General features: G+C 53.3%; 2 protein-coding genes across 13 annotated transcripts in view; one reads left to right on the plus strand and one right to left on the minus strand.

Moving 5' to 3' along the window:
• ST3GAL4 (ST3 beta-galactoside alpha-2,3-sialyltransferase 4) overlaps window positions 1–1,907 on the plus strand; it is a 33,171-nt gene extending 31,264 nt beyond the window's left edge. For all 11 annotated transcript variants that reach the window (XM_074356947.1, XM_074356951.1, XM_074356949.1 and 8 more), the window contains 2 exons: window positions 807–950; window positions 1,226–1,907. In XM_074356947.1, the coding sequence (XP_074213048.1) occupies window positions 807–950; window positions 1,226–1,312 (231 nt within the window). In that variant the 3' untranslated portion in view covers window positions 1,313–1,907. The remainder of the gene's footprint in view (window positions 1–806; window positions 951–1,225) is intronic.
• Window positions 1,908–7,524: 5,617 nt separating this feature from the next.
• KIRREL3 (kirre like nephrin family adhesion molecule 3) overlaps window positions 7,525–18,062 on the minus strand; it is a 494,261-nt gene continuing 483,723 nt past the window's right edge. For both annotated transcript variants that reach the window (XM_045521700.2, XM_010961692.3), the window contains 3 exons: window positions 16,957–17,066; window positions 12,370–12,456; window positions 7,525–11,820 (listed from right to left, as the gene is read on the minus strand). In XM_045521700.2, coding sequence (XP_045377656.1) covers window positions 11,377–11,820; window positions 12,370–12,456; window positions 16,957–17,066 — 641 coding nt within the window. In that variant the 3' untranslated portion in view covers window positions 7,525–11,376. The remainder of the gene's footprint in view (window positions 11,821–12,369; window positions 12,457–16,956; window positions 17,067–18,062) is intronic.

The following is an 18,062-nucleotide window of genomic DNA, read 5'->3' on the forward strand; positions in this document are numbered from 1 at the left end:
TGGCACTAGGGGGCCTGACAAGGTCCGGGGAGTGGGCACCAAAGAGGTCTGGAGAGCAGTCACCCCAGCGGAGGAAGGCGGTTTGTGAGGTGAGACTATCAGGTGGCCCATCCCCATGGATGAATTAGGGATGGAGGAAGTGAGGTCCTCATAGCAGCCCGTGCCGCTGGGGGTGGGGGGTGTACTGCTGTCCCCATTTTACAGAAGGGGAGAGCCCACCCTCATGAAGGGTGCACAGCCCAGGAGTGTGAGAGCCCCAGGGCTCCTGAAAGAGGTGAGGGTCTCCAACGCAGAGAGCAGAACCTTTTCACTCCCAGAGTGACTTGCTTAACAGTTGAAGCCTCAGTTCCCTATCTGTGAAATGGGGCTAATAACAGCATCTACGTCAGTGTGTTTTTGTGAGGACCGAATGAGATGATACATTACACTGGCTGAAACACTTAACACAGCGTCTGGCACGTAGCGCCTACTCAGAAAGCGGTAGGTATTATTAGTGTTCTACCGTCATTCTTGTCATCCTGATTGCCATCATCACCCTTAGAGGCCCAGACCCTCCCCAGATGTGTTGAGTTGTACAAGGCAGTATGGTAGCCAGGAGGCACGTGTGGCTGTTTACATTTACATTTTAATTAAAATTGGATAAAATTAGAAGTTCAGTGGCTTAGTTGCACTAGCGCCGCATAGCTCCTGGCTGCCCTGTAGAACAGCACGGCCGCCTGACAGAAGGCTCTGTGGCAGAGCGCCGCCTAGAGGTGGTGGAAGGAGCGGGGCTCCCTCTAATGCCTTCCCCACCCCTTGTCCCTCAGAAGCCCACCACGGGCCTGCTGGCCATCACCCTGGCCCTCCACCTCTGTGACTTGGTGCACATTGCCGGCTTCGGCTACCCAGACGCCCACAACAAGAAGCAGACCATTCATTACTATGAGCAGATCACGCTCAAGTCCATGGCGGTAAGTGGCCCCACGTGTCAGCTCAGTGGGGCGAGTGGGCCTGGAATCCTCGGGTGAGTGAGGGGGGTGGCAGGGGCCCAGAGATGGCTCACGGTGAGGGCATATGGAGGGTAAGAACTGGAACCAAGGCATCTGGACTCCCAGGCCAGCGTCCTCTGCATTCTGTCTTCCTTCCGAGAGCCGCCCAGGGAACGGAGATCCGGGGCTGTGGGGTCCTGGGCTGGCCAGGAGCTGCCTAGGAGTTCCTCAGTTTGCTTCCTTGGCTGTCTCTGCAGGGGTCAGGCCACAATGTCTCCCAGGAAGCCCTGGCCATCAAGCGGATGCTGGAGATTGGAGCGGTCAAGAACCTCACTTACTTCTGACTTGGGCAGGAGCTGAACCCGTCCTTCTGCTCCCCGTGCTGAGCGGCCCCCATCCGTGGCTGTGGGGGTGCCTGGTGCCAGCATGACCTGCTCAGACTCACCCTCCCCTGTGTGGGGAGGAGGCCAGGTCTGAGATGAGGTCGTGCCCCTGGCTGCTCTGGTGGAGGCCGGATCCAGTCAGGGTGGAGGCTCGGGGCAGCAGGAGCCCAGCCAAGGCCTGGGGCTGGCTGCTGTGGCACTCCCTCTCTGCCAGGGCCAGGAGATTATTTAATGGGCTATTTAATTAAGGGGTAGGAACGTGCCGTGGGCTGGTCCTATGGCATCCAGAAAAGGGGGCATCGTACAGTGTTCTGCCCACTTTTTATAAAAACAAAAATGATGGACCTTCTAGGGCCTAGACCCAGAGCAGGCCTCCCAGGAGGGTGAGGGCGTCTGGAGCGGGCGGTACCTGGAGTGGGTGGTGCCCTTCAGAGAGGGGCTGCTCCCTCCCAGCAGGCATGGGGAGAGCACTGGCATAAGGGTTCCATGCAGAAGGGGAAGACATCTAGAAAAGAGGTTACAGACTTATCATTAAACTATTTTTCCTAAAACAGAAGCAATCGTGATACCCCGTGTCTTTCCAAATTGAAGAAGACATGGATGGGTGGTGGGACACAGCAGTGGGCCCCGCTCCCGGCAGTGGACAGGCTGGTTAGAGAGCCAGTGGGGCCCAGAGCAGGCCAGGGTCGTCCAGGAAATAATTATTTACTGAGTACAGTGCTTGGTTGGTGCCAAGTCATGCACCATCACCCTGGTGTAGCAGGCAAGCAAGTGGTACCCAGAGCAGCCCTGTCTGCTGGACTCCTAGCCTGACGTCTGCATTCTGGCTCACTTTCCAGAGGTAGGGAGGGGCAGGAGGATGCCAGATGGGAGTGGCAGAGCCCTTTTCCACCTCCCTTCCTCTCCCTCTCTAGCCTTGTTTCCAAAAATCTCAAGCCAGGAGGTGTGCGTTTGAGGACAGGGGTGGAGTCACACAAAGAAAGCCAAGTTTTCCTTCTCAGATTAAGTGGGGTCATAAAATGGAGTTTACAGATGGTCCTGCCAGTGGCCCAGGCAGCCAGAGTAGGGATGGGCAGGGCATGGGCAGCATCTGAGGGATTGGCACAGCCTGTCAGCCAGTAACTGGGCCAGGGAATGAAATCCCCCCACGTCTCCAGAATTGTGATCGCCCTGCTGTTTGCCCATCTCCACCCGCCTTTGTTCTCCATCTTCCCAGGCCCTGCTGAGCCGCCAACTGGGCTTCCCGCCACTCTCACAGCTGTTCCTTTACATCTGGAGCCAGGAGGGAGAGCTGGACCTCCCCCACAGGGAAGGGACTCACAGCTGTGTTCCTGGCTTTCTCAGAAAGAATTGAGCCTTGAGGTTTTGAGACAGCTAGGCTGGGACTGGACAGACAGAGAAGGGCAGAGATTTGGGAGAACAGGAAGAGGACACCCTTCTCGACAGAGTGTTGGAGTGGCCTTGAGAACACCCATGCTCATCCCACAGAGAGGTCCTGAGGACCATCGTGGGGAATGGAGTTGCCTGGTCTCTCGGAAGCCTGGCAGAACTACTTGGCTAGCTGCTCTCCTCCCAGGGGAGGGGGGATTCTAAAAGCAAATTGGGCTGCAGCCCCAAACCCCCTTCTCTCCACACGGGCGAGCATTGTCACCCGGGCGTTGTTCTGGGGGGCCTCGCTGACTCCGAGCAGCGTGAGTGTGTGTGGGGGATCTCAGCTCCGCTTACCCCTGACGTTTCTCCAGCTGCGTCTCGTGAAGGTATGCAAGGGAGTGTCCATTTCCCTGTCCAGGCCATTGAAAGTGGCTGTCGGCACATGTGATCCAGCTGTCCTGGATCAGGGCCACTGCCTGTTACTGAATGTGCCTAAACTCGAGCCAGAATCCAAACTCATACTCTGCCCCTCAAACTGCACACCCACGCATGTAGACACAAGAGCGTTTTACATTCTTGGGTGATGCCTGTGATGCCACATGGCTACATCCACACAGGAGTGTGTATGGGGTAGGGGTGTATACCCCCCAACCCGCTATCGTTCTGGGGGTGGGCTCAGCCCTCCCAGGGTGCTCCAACCCCTAGGCAGAGGGAGGCAGTACCGTGGGGTCAGAGCAGGCGGTGGAGCTTTGATGTGGAGTTGTTGGATGGGTTCTTTGGCGTTCTGAGAAAGGGACTTTCGTTCTTAAAGTTAGCCCGACCGGTGTGGATGAACCGCCTGCCAGCCGGCCTGCCTGGTCCTGATTAAACTTCGCTCTTAAAAGGAGGCAGGAGGCAAGCAAGGCACAGCCGACTGGGCTCTGCCACCTAATTCTACCCGACCTTGGGCTGATCGCTTCTCCACGTCTATGCTCCAATTCCTACATTCCTTGAGACACGAGGGCGGGTTCAGCCAATGAGGACCACCTATACCGGAATTATCTGGGGGCGATTTAAGAATGGAGATTCTTGGGTCTTACCCAGGTCGCTGGGGATGGGGCCCAGGAATCTGGAATTTTAGCAAGCACCCGCAAACCACTGCCCTAGTCGTCTAGACTACGGATGATCTCACAGGCCTCTTCCAACTCAACGGTCTGCGTGCAAAACCCATCCTAATCCCTCGTGCCCTTCAGCCGCGTTAATTAGACGCACGCGCGGTTCTCCCCCGCGGGCGGGGGCGGGGGCGGGGGCGAGGGCGGGCGGAGGCCGGGGCGCGCATGCGTCGTCGCGCGGGCGCGGGGCTGGCCCGGCGGAGCGGCGCCCTCGGGCAGCCAGCGCTAAGGGAGGCATCTCCCGGCGCTGGGAGGCCGGCGCCTCCCTGGCAACCGGCTCCGGGCCTGGCAACGGCCGCCGAGTCAGCGCCTGTCTGCGGGGTTTGCAGCCTTGCGGCGGTTTTCTCCGCCCGAGTTTCCCTGGGCTGGTCTAACTCCCCCTGCGCCCCGTTCACGTGACCTACGTGGGCTGCACCGCAGGGGCCGGGGTGGGACAGACTAGGACAGCGAGGGACCCGGAGCCATCTGCTCCATCCAGTTTAGACTGCGCAGTGCAGCTCTCCTCCGCAGAGGGGAAACAGGCCGGGCGAAGTGAAGGGGCTCCTAGCTCAACCTCCTAGCTGCGCAAGACAGAGTTTCGGTCTTTAGAGGGGGAGGGTATAGCTCAAGTGATAGAGCGCATGCTTAGCGTGCACAAGGCTCGGGGTTCAATCCCCAGTAACTCCTCTAAGAATAAATAACATAAATTAACCTAATCCCCCGCCCCCCCAAAAAAACTTTACCCAGCCCAGCAACACATTTACATGATAGTGTACACTCACATCAAGTAGTGTGCCTTAGCTGTGTGTCCTTATTTACGATTTCTGAGGTATGAATACATCCAGTTGCCTCCCCTAGAGACTGGCCAGCCTGTGAAAATTTTGAACGCGGAAGCTGCTCTGTCTGTGAGGCAGTAAGGTGTAAGCGCTCATACTCTCCTGGGGTCTACGCCCTGCTCTGTCATGTGACCTGTTAAGTACTGATTATGTCTGCCTGCCTCACAATGAGGCTTTAAGGATCCAGTGGGAATACGTCTGGAAAAACACTGTGTAGACTGTAAAGTATGATATAAATATTAGATTGGAAAGCTGCCTTGCATAATAGAAAATGCCGGAAAGCATGTATGCAACCGGTGAGGTACATCTGGAGGGCCAAACACGCGCCCAGGTACCACTAGTTACAAAAAAAGTCTTTGTCTTCAAATCACCCTCAGGCTAAGTAGGGGAAGGTAAGACATTGGTGAGAGGACTCGGGTACAGGCTTTGCATAATCCCAACAGTGAACTGTGAGTTCAAACTGCTCTCTGGCAGTGGTTTTTATATTGAAGTCAGATGCCCTTAGGGCTTTTTGGAGAAGGGGGTTTCTTGGGTGCTATTGTCCATTTCCAGGGCACGCAGCCTACCGGGATAGGTTCCTAAACGAAGGTTGAGAAGTACATCCTCAGAGTTGGTACGCTCTCCCCTAAACCATCTGATCTTTTTGATGTCTTAATTATAGCTTCAGAAAACTATTTGTTAGTTTTGAGCATTTCCATGGTTTTGTACCAGATGTGGTTCCAGGAAATCTTTCCAACTTAAAAGTTTAAGGAGGAATCTATGTATGTATGTATGTCGGTAGTTATAGCCTGTTTTCCTGTTTCCTTTCTCTTCTTGTTGAGTTCTGAGGACCCGAGAAGTAAGGCGGGGAGATGAACCTTGGGTCTCGTTAGATGTCAGATTTGGGGGGAGCCCAAATGTATCGGAGGGCTTCACCTCTTCAAGTGAAGGGATTGCAGGGGTTGGGAGCAGGTTGAGGAGACCACAGTCCTGTCTAGGAGTTAGCACAGAGGGATATGACAAAGGTTTTTAGGGAAGAATGAACTTTGGGAGCCAGATTTCAGTTCCCAGGCAAGACCAACAGTTTAAAGAACTACACCCCTCGACAGAGACACTGCTTCCTCAAGAATCTTGTGTGACTGGGAGGGTGGAGTTGGCGGAGGGAATGAGAGAAATCACCCCAGGGGATCGAAGTTGGAATTACTGAACAAAGCTGTTCCAGAACTGTCTATTATTCTGAGGTTTCCTAAAACTCTATTTACGTACACCACCAACCTAAACACTTAAGGAGTGTCTTCACTTGCTTAAAAATCTGTTTCTCTCCTGAGGAAAAATATCAGAGAACAAGTTACAGTTTGGTGGGGAGATCCTCTCCCGTTTGGTTCTTTTTCTCTGTAGATTTCTGTTCGACTCGTGGCCCTGCATGGCAAGAGAGCTAGAGAAACTTTTTTTTTTTTCTATTGTTGCTGTTTTTTTTGTTGTTGTTGTTGGGGGGGGGGATTAGGTTTATTTATTTTTAACGGAGGTACTGGGGATTGAACCCAGGACTTCGTGCATGCTAAGCACACACTTGACCACTGAGCTAGACCCTCAGCCAGATAAATGAATGGATGCTTTTTGTTTTTGTTTTGTTTTTTTGGCAGGGGGAGGTAATTAGGTTTATTTATTTTTTTTAATGGAGGTCCCAACCCAGGACCTCATGCATGGTAAGCATGTGCTCTACCACTTGAGCTACACCCTCCTTCCCCGAAAAACTTTTAAATAAAGTCAGGTAGGAAATTTTATCTGAAAATCCTGCTGTAGAATTCCTGAATCCTCATCTGTATCCCTTGATCTCGAATGCCTTCTTCACTGCGTATTTCTCCCAAGTGCAGTGCCCACTGTGTCCTTGGGCAGCAAGGCCCTGGCCCTTTAATTTCTTTACGAAGGTGGTCAAGATGGTATCTCCAACTTAGTCCACTTGAACCTGTCTTTGCCTAATTGAGGGTGACTTTCAGGGATGAACCCCTATATTCAGCTCCTATCCTGAGTTGTGCCTACCCTCTTGCATAATGGGGAGTAGATTTCAGAGAGGGTCCATTGAATAAGAACCTGATTCTCTCACAGAAGATCTGTTTCCTGAGACTTCCTTTACCTTGTCTTTGAACATTGAACAACTCACATTTACCACAAAGGAGACAGCTATAGGGGATCATTATGGGAATGCTCTCAGCATCCCAAGATATGTCCTAGGGCCACAGGAGGGAAGAGGATCCCCTTGCATGGCTGGGCTCCCTGAGCAGTGATCTCAAGGGAGACTTTCGGCCCAGGGGTTGAGGCCGTCCCAGCCCTGCGGGTGGGTGGAGCGGACTGTCTCAGAGAGGAGTTCTGGGAACACGGCGCGGCAGGCGGATATGGGTACCAGGGATGCCGACCACGACGCAACGATGCATCTTGTGAATGGCATGTGTTCACAAAAGGCCTTTTAAAGATGAGGGCGGTGGTGGGAGTGAAACCGCAGGGCCTTAGTCATGAAAGCTTTCAGTGTATGCCCAAGACTTCACCATTCGAGAGGAGCGGGAGACGGACCCAGGAAGAATGGCAGTTAGAGAGGGAAAGGGCAGATGGTCCTCTCCCTGCATCACGAATGTATTCATCCAGGAAAACAAATCCTTATTTTCAGAAAGAAGAGTAGCTTGGAATTTTCTCATTTCCCCCAGTTTGTGACCTAGTTAGGAAGATGGAAACATTGGGGGTTGGGGAAAAGATCGGAGCCTTACTGGGTATGAGAAGGAACTGTCAGAGCGAGGGAAGGTTTTATCAGTGACTCTCAGAGAACGCTCGTGGTTTTGCTGCTGAAGCTGCAAATAGCTGGTGTGTGGTTACATCTAAAAACAACGTCCATAAGAGGCTTCTAAAAGGCTTTTTTAAAGGGGAAATAAAATGTAAGACTTGGTTGAGATGTCATTATGTCTGAATGTTCATGTTTCTTTAAACAGACACCCAAAGTGGTATTGTAAATAAAAATCTATATACAAATTAGGATCGTTTTTATTTAAATATTTATACTTTTATTTTAATAAAGAGTGTGTTTTCTAGGGCAACTTCCTAGAGAAGAAACTAATCACAGGGCCCCCCCTCGTCCTTCTTTGCTGGCACCGTCATAGACCGCTCACCACACCTGGGAAGGGCTGATGGGACTGGTGGAGCATGTGCCTTGTGATTTCAGTTCTGACCCCATCACAGAAAACACCTCGCGCTGTGTGTGCCTCTCCATGCAGGGAGTGAGAACTGGAGTTGCTGCGAGCTCTTTTTCTCCCGTCCTGAGAAATCCCCAAAGGGCTGCATCACATTTGCTGTTGTTTCCCCCAGACTTTCCTACTCCAGAAGCTCGAAGGCAGCTTCAAGGCCTGCTCCTTTACAGCGCTGGTTTCCAGTGCATCGGAGGCGGGTTTGATGCGGTGTGCTAGTGCTCAGTGTGAGACCGCTTCCTGTGCCATGAAAGTTGAAGACGTGGTGGAAGTAACCCTGATCTTTCCAGGCCGATAGAGAGCCTGAGAGTTAGAAACTGGGCCCCCATCCAGTGACTTGGAGCCAATAACGAACTGCAAAGCTATCAGAAAACTGGATCCTGGCCTTGGGAGGGCTGGGGGTGATTTGATACACAGACGAGCTTTCCCAGGGAGCTGTGGTCTTTCCAGGTCATCTGGGGACTGGCGGGGGAGGGTGCCAGTCCTGCCCTCCCGCTGGAGCTGCAGCTGGCCCTTGCTCAGCCTGCCCCTGAGTGAGTCCGTTTTCGTTGGCCGTTTTCATCATGTCCTAGGATGAAACTGGCCTGGGCTCGCACTGTAGGACGGAAGCATTTCACAGGGGAAATCACGTGTGTTTAAATCTCTTGCTTGTCACTTGTTAGCTCTGTGACCTTGGGCTGGTCTTTTGGCTTCTTTAAGCCTCATTCCCTCGTCTGTACAATGGTAATGCTTTGTAGAATTGTGAGAATGAAGTAAGATTACAAATGTGAAGGACCCATTTCAGTTAATTTGAAATCACCTACAGGGGACTTCAGGGCTTCCCACTGCCTTCATTTTTTTTTAAAACACTTCCCTTTACCAGCTTTTTTTCACCTTATTCCTGCATGAGAAGTTAGTGTTGCTGGAGACAACTGAGGGGTTGAGGGGTGCACACGGTGCTGTCCAGGCTCCTTCTCAATGTCTCAACATTCCAGAAGCCCCCAGAGCCTGCCACTTTCCCCCGTCTGTGCTCTCCTCTTTCGCCAGGGCCTCGCTTGCGGTCTCCTACCCCTTCGGCAATCCTTTGCTGTGTTTGTGCTGTGGAGGGGGCTCAGGGGTGGACACCGGGTAGCCGAGTCCTGACTGCACTGCCCCTGTGCTCTCTGCCCATCTTCCACAATGTCCATACTCTCGCCCTGCGAGTGTCTGAGGCTCCCGAGGGAGAAGAGAGTTCTGTTCTCTGGGAGATGGGATTTCTTCCTGTTCCCCTGGTTATTCTGTGCCAGAACTTTGGGTCCCAAGAAAGAAAGGGTACCTCCATCCTATTATGAGAGCTGTGTGTGTGTGTGGCAGGGGCCCAGGGGCAAGGTAGGCTGTGGTGAGGAGTAGGAGGTAGATTTCCCCCCCACCTCCAAGCTGGGGAGACCAGGAGAAATAAATGGACACATCCCTTAGGTCATCCTCTTCCTTACTCTAGCACACCAAGGCCTTTGCATCTGCTCTTAGATCCTTATTGCTTGTTGGCAAAGGCAAAACATGACAGGAAGGAAGATGGCTTGTCAGGATGAAGCTGCAGCACACGGGGCACCAGTGCTGCACGGGGAACGTTACCAGGAGCGGGACGTGGGGGTGGGGTGTACACATGTATTTCTTATCAATTTCTACTCCCTCGGGCTTGGAGGCTGCAAAGGAAGATATCTAGGGAATGGAGGGTTTTGAAGCAATAGAAAATATGATGGAAGCAGAAAAATCCTCTGGCTGGAGGCACTGGGAAGGCTATGTATAGAATCTGTGGGGTGGGGTTGTCCAAGGAATCAATGTATGAATGAGACACAGCCTTCTGCGATGAAGGTTCTCTTGATGGGTAAGGGCTGCCGGGGAAGGTGGAGGAGATGGGTGGAAAACTTAGGAGGAACCTCCAACGTCCAGGACAGTGTGGCTTCTCCAAAGTTCCCTGGGAATCCTGCTTCCTGAGCTAGCAGTCTTACTCGGCCCTGTTTATCCACCAGACCGTCTGCCCGCGCCACATCAAGGCTCCCACCAAAATGCGGCCATTCTTAGAGCATTATTTGAATCTCACATTAGAGTGTTGGGGTGGTTGGTGACAGGCTCTTTGAAGAGGGCCACCTCCCTTGAACCCCCAGTGGAGGGAGCTACCCTTGCAGAATATTGCTGAGAGAAAGGCCTAGGAGGGCACTTCGAATGTGCAGTCTGAGCCCTTTGCCTCTGAGCTGTGTTTGGCATGAGTCAGGCGGTTGGTGTGTCCCTCTGGGCTGGGCACGTCCACCAGGACAAGAGTCTACCTGGAGGCTCTATTGCCATGAAAGCCAGGGCTACCAGCCGCCTTCATGATCGAGGAAAGCTGAATCAGAGCAGGGCAAGGAACCCTGGGTTCCCAAAGCGTACTCTGAGCCCTTGGGTTCTTCCTGGGGCTCTGCAGGAACAAAAGATCAGAGTGGATCTGTTGGAGTAATGGCCCCAAACATTTATTCTCCAGTGGCGGGGAGGAGTGAGGTGCAGGTCTGCTGTCTCGCCTGCCCCGGGAGCATTACCGAAGACAGGACCACGGTTCCTTGTGTGAATCCAGGCTCAGCGGAGAAGGCAGGTCTCAGCATCTTAAAGACCTGCCGTCCAGTCCCCTCAGACCCTACGTCTCCCGGGACACACTCCTTCCAGTGGCTGTTTCAAAAACCCTGACCAGAGAAGCTCTCACCCTCCTTATATTGACTCCGAATGTGCCGAGGAGAGGAGCGGGGTACACGAAGCAGGGGTGGGTGGGTGGGGAGGCTCTGGATCCCAGCCTGGCGAGGGGCCCCTGGGTGTCACACTCCCCCCCCCTCCCGTCCCAGACACCAGTCTCCACTTGGGCCAGTCCCACCTCAGAGTCCAGAGGCATCCAGTCCAAGGACAAAACTGCAAGAGTATGGACACAAAACACCAAACAGATTGGGGGTGGGCTCCGGGCCAGCGTGGTGGCCGGGGCCGCTCTGGCTTCTCAGCCTCCAGGGTCTGGGCTGTGAGCAGCAGGGGCGCTGGGTTCTCTGGGGCAGCTCGGGGCGGGGAGCGCTTGACCCCCGGCTCCCCAGGGCTGTCTAGGAGCACAGGCACAGGGGAAGGGCTTGTGGTTCAGCAAGGGGTAGAGCTCATCGGGAGCCTGGAGCAGTTCCGTTAAAGCAGAGTTACAGCTGCCTCTAGTGCCTGTTGGTGGGGCAGGCTGAGGAGGGGCCTCCAGGAGAGGGCCGGGGGCCGGGGCGTGCAGCACGGGCACGAGGCGCTCAGCTGCGTCCTCCGACCATGGCCCCATCCTCACGCCCGGGACACACTGCGGCCCGGTCCGCGCTTGTGCTTGGTGGGGGCTGCGGAGGAGGGTGGTGGCCGAGGCCTTCGGAGCTGTCCTGGAGGCGGCTGGTTGTGGGGTCCTCTGCCGAGGACCCACCATGTCTGCAGAGCCAGCATGGGCTGCAGCCCCCGCGGGCCTCCCCGCCCACGGTCCGGCGGCCTCAGACATGAGTCTGCATCCGCCGCTGCAGGGGCCGGCTGGGGTCGGAGTTCTGGGAGGACGACTGGGAGTGGTGGGAGGAGGAGGCCGAGGCCTTGCTCGCCTTGTCGAACTGCACGTAGCCGTCCTGCTTGCCGCTGCTGCTGACGCTGCTGTCGCACTGTGTGTCCAGGAAGGAGCTGCTGTCGCTCAGGGAGCCCCGCTGGAACTCCCGCTCGCAGAGCTCGATGGACGAGCTGCCCACGCCCAGCACGAACCTCTGCCCGTAGTCGTAGAGGCGGCCCTGGCCGCTCAGCGTGCTGTAGATGTTGGTGAAGGACATGCCCGTGGGCACTCGCTGCTTGCCCGCGGGCCGCAGGTCCGGCTGGCAGCTGGACAGCGAGATGGTGGGGGTCGAGTGATGCTCCTTGAAGGTGTTGACGCTGTAGTAGCCGTTGGTGGGGTCCTGGGGGGGCCGGAGGGAGAGCAGCGTCAGGCCACCGGCTCTGAGCAAGGCGGGGGGCTCTTGGCTGAGCCAGGCCCTCCCTACAAGGGGAGGGAGGAAGGGGATGGATGGCGGGGGAGGCTTGGCCTGGGGGGGGCTTGGAGCAGAGCTGTCTGGCAGATATTCAAGTGGCAGCAGGAAGGGGGAGCACTAGGGGAAGGAGGCAGGATGGGTCCTGGCAAGTACGCTTTGGTAAGTCACGGCAGCTCAAACCCATTTGAGCGCCAGGATTTCATTGGTTTTTGTTTCTGTCTGGAACATGAAAACTTCATTTAAAAAGTTAGTGGTGAGGAGTTGTGGGAGGGGAAAATTGTGAGGCCTCAGCCTTAACTCTTGCCGCAGTGTTGGGGAGAAAGAGCAGGTGCCTTTGCAGCGGGGAGGGTGTCCACCCTTAGGGAGAGGACAGGCGCCTGTCCCCAGGGTGACCTCTGGCCTTTCTCTTCTCTTTGCTGCCATTGTTTGCCTGGATCTGGGGCTGGAGTCATGAGAGCTGTGTCATAACCTTCTTACCTTCAGATTCTGAAACTCCTTCTCCTCTTCCTTGAGCACCTCCAGCTGCTTCAGGACTGAGTCTTGTTGGAATTCACCCCGGTCCATCTATAACCCAAAAGTGGCTGCTCAGGGGATAGGAGGTGGGCTGACCGTCCACGTCCCCCCAGGAAAAGCTGAAGAAAGGTGCTCAAAAGAAGCTTGCCATCTCTGCCTCCCTTCCACCCCTCCCTGCCTGGCCTCTGGAGACAGGTGACAAGAGTCAGGAGGAGATTCCAGACCTCACTGTTGTTCTTGGACCCCCACCCCACCCCCAACCCTCCTGAGAGATTCAGACGGAGAGGGAGGTGGGTGACGGCCAGGTCTCTAAGACCTACGTTCTTCCATTGGGGTAGGGTTATCACTCCCAGAGACCGCACTTTGATTTAATTCAATTCGGAGAGCATTTACTGACTTTCAGGCCAGGCATTGTGCTCGGGGCAGTCAAGCAGAGTAAATTAAGATACATTAAGAAACACTTGTGTTCAGACATAGCAAACAAACCATGGTTACCATAGGGGAAACGGCAGACAAGGGATAAATTAGGAGAAGTTTGGGGGTTAACAGATACACACTACTATCCATAAAATAGATAAAGAACAAGGACATACTGTATAGCATGGGGAACTATATTCAATTTCTTGTAATAACATATAATGGACAAGAATAGGAAAAATACATCTCTATGTACATATACATGTAACTGCATCGCTTTACTGTACACCTGAAGCTCACATTGTAAGTCAACTATACTTCAGTTAAAATAACAAAATTGAAAAAAAAAAAAGAAAAAACACTTTTGCCACTTCTTCTATTAAGAAAAAAGAAGAAACATTTGTGTTCATCAGGGAGCTGGACCTGTGGATAAATAAGGACAGACCCTCTGGGCAGGGCTTGGGCTCTGCAGGGCAGTTCCTCACCGGTGATAAGCTTCATGAAGGTCTTGAGAAGGAATAACTACCTGTGAGGTGCTGGCAGCTAAGACCTCACCTGTTACTCACAGCAATGATTTCCATTACTCATATTTTCCTTAACAGAAGCCAAAAAGAGCCTGAGGACAAGGATGGCTTCTTGTTTCTCTTGGGGCCCCCAGCACACCAGGTACAGTGCCTTACAGATCGTGGTCAGCGACCAAAATGCTTTTGGAGTGGAATCATAGTTAACCATGTTTTATTAATTCTTTGATCTGCCAGCGTCCGGTGTGCAGTAGGACTGTCACCAGTGTTAGGTTGATGTCAGATGAATGAAGCAGGTGACACAGCTCTGAATGACTTTCTGAAAATGAAAACAGAGCAGACCTGGCACACAGTGGGTTTGTTAATTAATCCGAACAGCTGGAGCCATGCTTGTCCTATGGCACAGAATGTCCTTCCACGTAGCCCTTCTGCACATGACATGATCTAGGCCAGGCTCCCATCCACTCCGGGCACCGGGACGTGTCTTCTCCGTCATGACTCATTTCCCCGATCTCTTGTTGGAGCCTAGCAGAATTGGCCAAAGTACTTGCACCCTGTCACCTCCCTGCTAATGCTGCTTTTTTCCATTTCCTAGTAAATGCTGTGGCTCTATCTGGATTGAATTCTTCTTTCCCACCAGATTCAGCTTCTAAGCCTGACTCACCTCCAAGTTGGGGCCGTATAGGGCCGGGGGTGAAGGGAGCGAGGGAACAAAGGTCTCCCCAAGGGGAGCCCTAAAGGGGTTCTCTGCCAGGGTTATCCCCACTCTGAACCAACTCCTGAGTGACCCCCACTCTTTCCTGTGGGTTTGGACTGGGGGGTGTTGTGGAGACAGTCTGAGGGGGTCAGAACGTCCCAGTGGGAGGGAATGCAAGGTCCCCTGGAGACGAAGGACAGGCTGGGTACTTCCACACCAGACTAGGTAAAGCTCATCTACGGAGACGCCCATTTCTGCCCAGGTCTGGGCTGTGGTTCCCTCCCTAGTAAGATGGAATGTTCTGCTGTGTCAGGCACTAAGTTAGGCCTGGAGGGGGTAGACATTCAACAACTGGGGAACGTGACGTTTGCCCTTGAAGAACTCTGGGATAATTGGAGAGGCTAACACATAATTAGAGCAATGCACTGTGAAGGAAAAAAAAATTTCCAGCCATATCAGTAAACAAAGGCGGCTGCAGCCATCAAGTCATCAGCCACTACTACCGCCCAGATGGTGATCGGGGAACTCAGGATGGAGACGAGCAGGCAGCCTGGCCTCTGCACACACCCCCAGCAGTGTGCCCTGAGGGCCCTCGGGATGGGAAAGAAGACACTGGCCCTAGAGAGCTAGGTGCATATCAAAGGAATGATTTCAATGAGCCCAGACTTTTGCACCTTCCCATACACAGAAAAGTGCTAAGTTCCTTAACTTGAGATGTCTTGTTTTCTTTAATTAACAGTCATCTTTTAAAGTTCTGACTACCTGGTATTTGTTGCAAAAATTCCTAGGTATCCTGGCTCCTCCCCTGCCTCTCCAGAGCAGTCTTAGAGCCATCTGAGAGGCCAGCTCCTGGGCTTGAGTCCTCAGAAACTCCGTCAAATAAAACACAATTCTCAACTTTTAGGTTGTGCATTTTCTTTCAGGCGACAGCGCCATGAAAGAGGAGCATGCAAAGTGTTTGTGGGGGGCATGGTGGTGCAGAAAGTTCCCAGCTCTGCCAGCTATTGAGGGACAAGCCTGGAAAATTACAGAGGAGGTGACATTCAAGCTGTTTCTCATAGGAGAATGTGAAATTTGACAGACAAGACCCACAGCTAGAGAGAACAGCAACGCAAAGCCTTCGAGACATGGAAGACTCAAAGGCTGGGGACTGCAAGTTCTTTGGGGTGTTGGAGGGCTGGGTGCCTTTGGCATGAAGGTGGAGCCAGACAGACTGGCAGCCGCCTCCTGAGGAAGGGCCCGAGGACACGCTCGGCGGTGGGGCTCTCCAGCAGACCTGGAGCCACTGGGGAATTTTAACAGGACCAGGGCAGTAACAGGACCAGATCTGCATCTTAGAAGGACCCTTTGTGGGACTCTGTGGCGTGGACTGAGGAACGTGGTGAAAGGCGAGAATGAGAGACCACATAGGAGGGTGCTGCCATAGACTGGGGGAGCCTCGAAGAGGCCCAAACTGAGGAGTAACCGTGGAGGACAGGCAGGGGCACAGATTTGAAACGTTTTGAAGCAGAATTGACAGGATCTGAAAATCAACGGGATAGAAAAAGAGCAGCAGAGAAAAGGTCAGTTCAATCCACCAAGTGTTGGGGAGAATCTGCCAGGGGCTGTGTGAAGGCTGTGGGGACGCGGGGATGGAGAAGGCAGCTTGCTCACCATCTAGTGGAGACAGATAAGGAAACAGGTGATTTCACAGCAGCGCCAACAGCTACCATCCCCTGAGCGCTCACCGTGTTGGGGGGGGGGGGGAGGGCTCCAGCCTCTTCCGGGCTTGACTCACTCAGCCCTCACCCCTGCCTCGCGTACCCTGACCTTCGTCCCACGTGCTCGACAAGGAGACTGACGCACAGGGAGGCTCAGGCTCTTTACCTACTTGATTGCTGCTGCTACTCCAGTGTGTCACAACCGTGACACAGTATGTGCCAGGGTTTTCCAGGATTCTGCTTGGACAGGTGGGTGGGTGATGGTGCATGAGTGGGGAATGGGAGGAGGAGGAGTGGCCTTGGGGTGGCTGGAAAAGTCATGAGTTTGCTTCTGACAGGCAGTCTAGTCCCCGAAGAGGAACCTGTGCCCACCGCAGACTTCTTGGGGAGTCGGGGGAGCAGGGGAGGGACCTGATACTGTAACAGCTCTGTGTGTGTGTGTGTGTGTGTGTGTAGAATTACACGTTATATCACAGCATATTACAGCAATTTATGCCCGTCTCCCCTCCCCATAGAAAGCCAGGACTGCGTCTTAGATACCTTTGATCTCCTAGAACCCCAAGCACAATACAGTAGACACACAATAAGCCTTTGTTGGCTGAGAATACAAACATACTTAGTTTTACTGTGCTTTACAAATATTTCATTTTTTTACAGATTCAAGGTGTGTGGTAACCCTGCCTCGAGCAAGTCTGTCGGTGCCCTTTTTCCAACAGCATTTGCTCACTTCGTGTCTCTGGGCCACATTTTGGTAATTCTCACAAATTTTTAGTTTTTCATTATTATCATATTTGTTTCGGTGATCTGTGATCCGTGACCTCTGATGTTCACTGCGACGACTTGCTGAAGGCTCAGAGGATGGTTAGCATTTTTTAGCAATTAAGTACTTTTTCATTAAGGTATGTACATTTTTAAAAGACATAATGCTATTATTGCACACTTAACAGACTATAGGATAGATAAACATAACTTTGGTATGTACTGGGAGACCCCCCAAACTCCTGTGACTCGCTTTATTGTGAGGGCCTGGAGCCAAACCTACGATGTCTCCTAGGTCTGCCTGTAGGTCCCTGGCTTATTATGGGAGGGGGAGGAGGGAGCATGTCTCAACTGAAGCTTTGCTTCTCAGGGGCATTAGAGCATCCGGAAGCCCCTGGTCCTGGGAGCTTCAGGGCACAGAGGTTGGGGCGGGATGGGGAGCAGACCGCATTCTCACCATCAGCTGCTTGATGGTGGGGTGTTCCTCAGCCTCCCGGCCAGAGGCAGGCTCCTTGTGGACAATCTCGACTCGGATATCATTCTTGGCTGACACAACACCTTTGAGATCTGGACATAAAATAGGAAAGTGTAGACAACAGATTCAGTTGTCATCACAGGCATTAGGACCTGAGATGTCAAGCTCCCCCACCCTTCGAATTTACCCTCCAGCCCCTGAACTCCGCAGTTCATGCTGCCCCCTCCAAAAGAGAACAGCTGTCTGGACGTGCTGTGGGCTGTTGGGGCCTCAGAGCGCTTTCTCTGTTGGCTCCTGGTTGCACCCCCCTCAGCCTCTCACTGCTCCTCCCATGGCTTGGGAGGTCATTCTCATCCATTTGCCCACTTTGTCATCCTACTAACTTCTCATCTTCTAAAAGTCTTCCCTGACCTACTTCACCAGGCTCTGATCTCTCTGTTCAGAGAATCACACATCTGACTGTTAGAAAGGACCTCGAGATCCCATGATCAACCTCCCGCCCAGAGCAGACACGTCCTTGCACATGGTGGTCCAGCTTCCGTGATGGTGTCAACCCTTCCATGATGGAGAGCTTACAGTTTCTGGGGGAGGAAGCTGACTTATACCTGGGGAGCTCCGTTAAAAAATTCTTGCTAAAATATGCTCCCCTATGCTGTCCGCTGAGAGGGTGGCGAGGGAGGGCCTGAGATGGCATCACTGGGGGCAGTCAAGAGAGCAAGGCTGCTCAGTTTGGGTGGTGGATACAGGCAGTTTTCTGCCAACACGTAAAGGCTGCCAAGTGGACGAGGGGCAGGCTCACCCTGATTATTCCTTTTGTGCCTTATGCTCGTAGATGTTAGAGCTGGGTGGGGCCCTAAAACTACGTCATCCACCCCCTTGCTATTACCCGGGAGGAAACTGAGGCCTGGAACAGTTGTGGCTTGCCCGGGGTCACGGGGTAGAAGAAGTAGGACCAGAAGACTCTATCTGCATTGTTTCCACCATCCCATTTTACCCTTCCACATATCCGTCTGTCACACATAACTTCAGAGCTGTGCCCAGGATGGAAGCTCCGGGCACACAGGATTCAAGAGAGCATAAACACCAGA

Source organism: Camelus bactrianus, chromosome 33, assembly GCF_048773025.1.
Source record: "Camelus bactrianus isolate YW-2024 breed Bactrian camel chromosome 33, ASM4877302v1, whole genome shotgun sequence".
NCBI lineage: Eukaryota > Metazoa > Chordata > Mammalia > Artiodactyla > Camelidae > Camelus > Camelus bactrianus.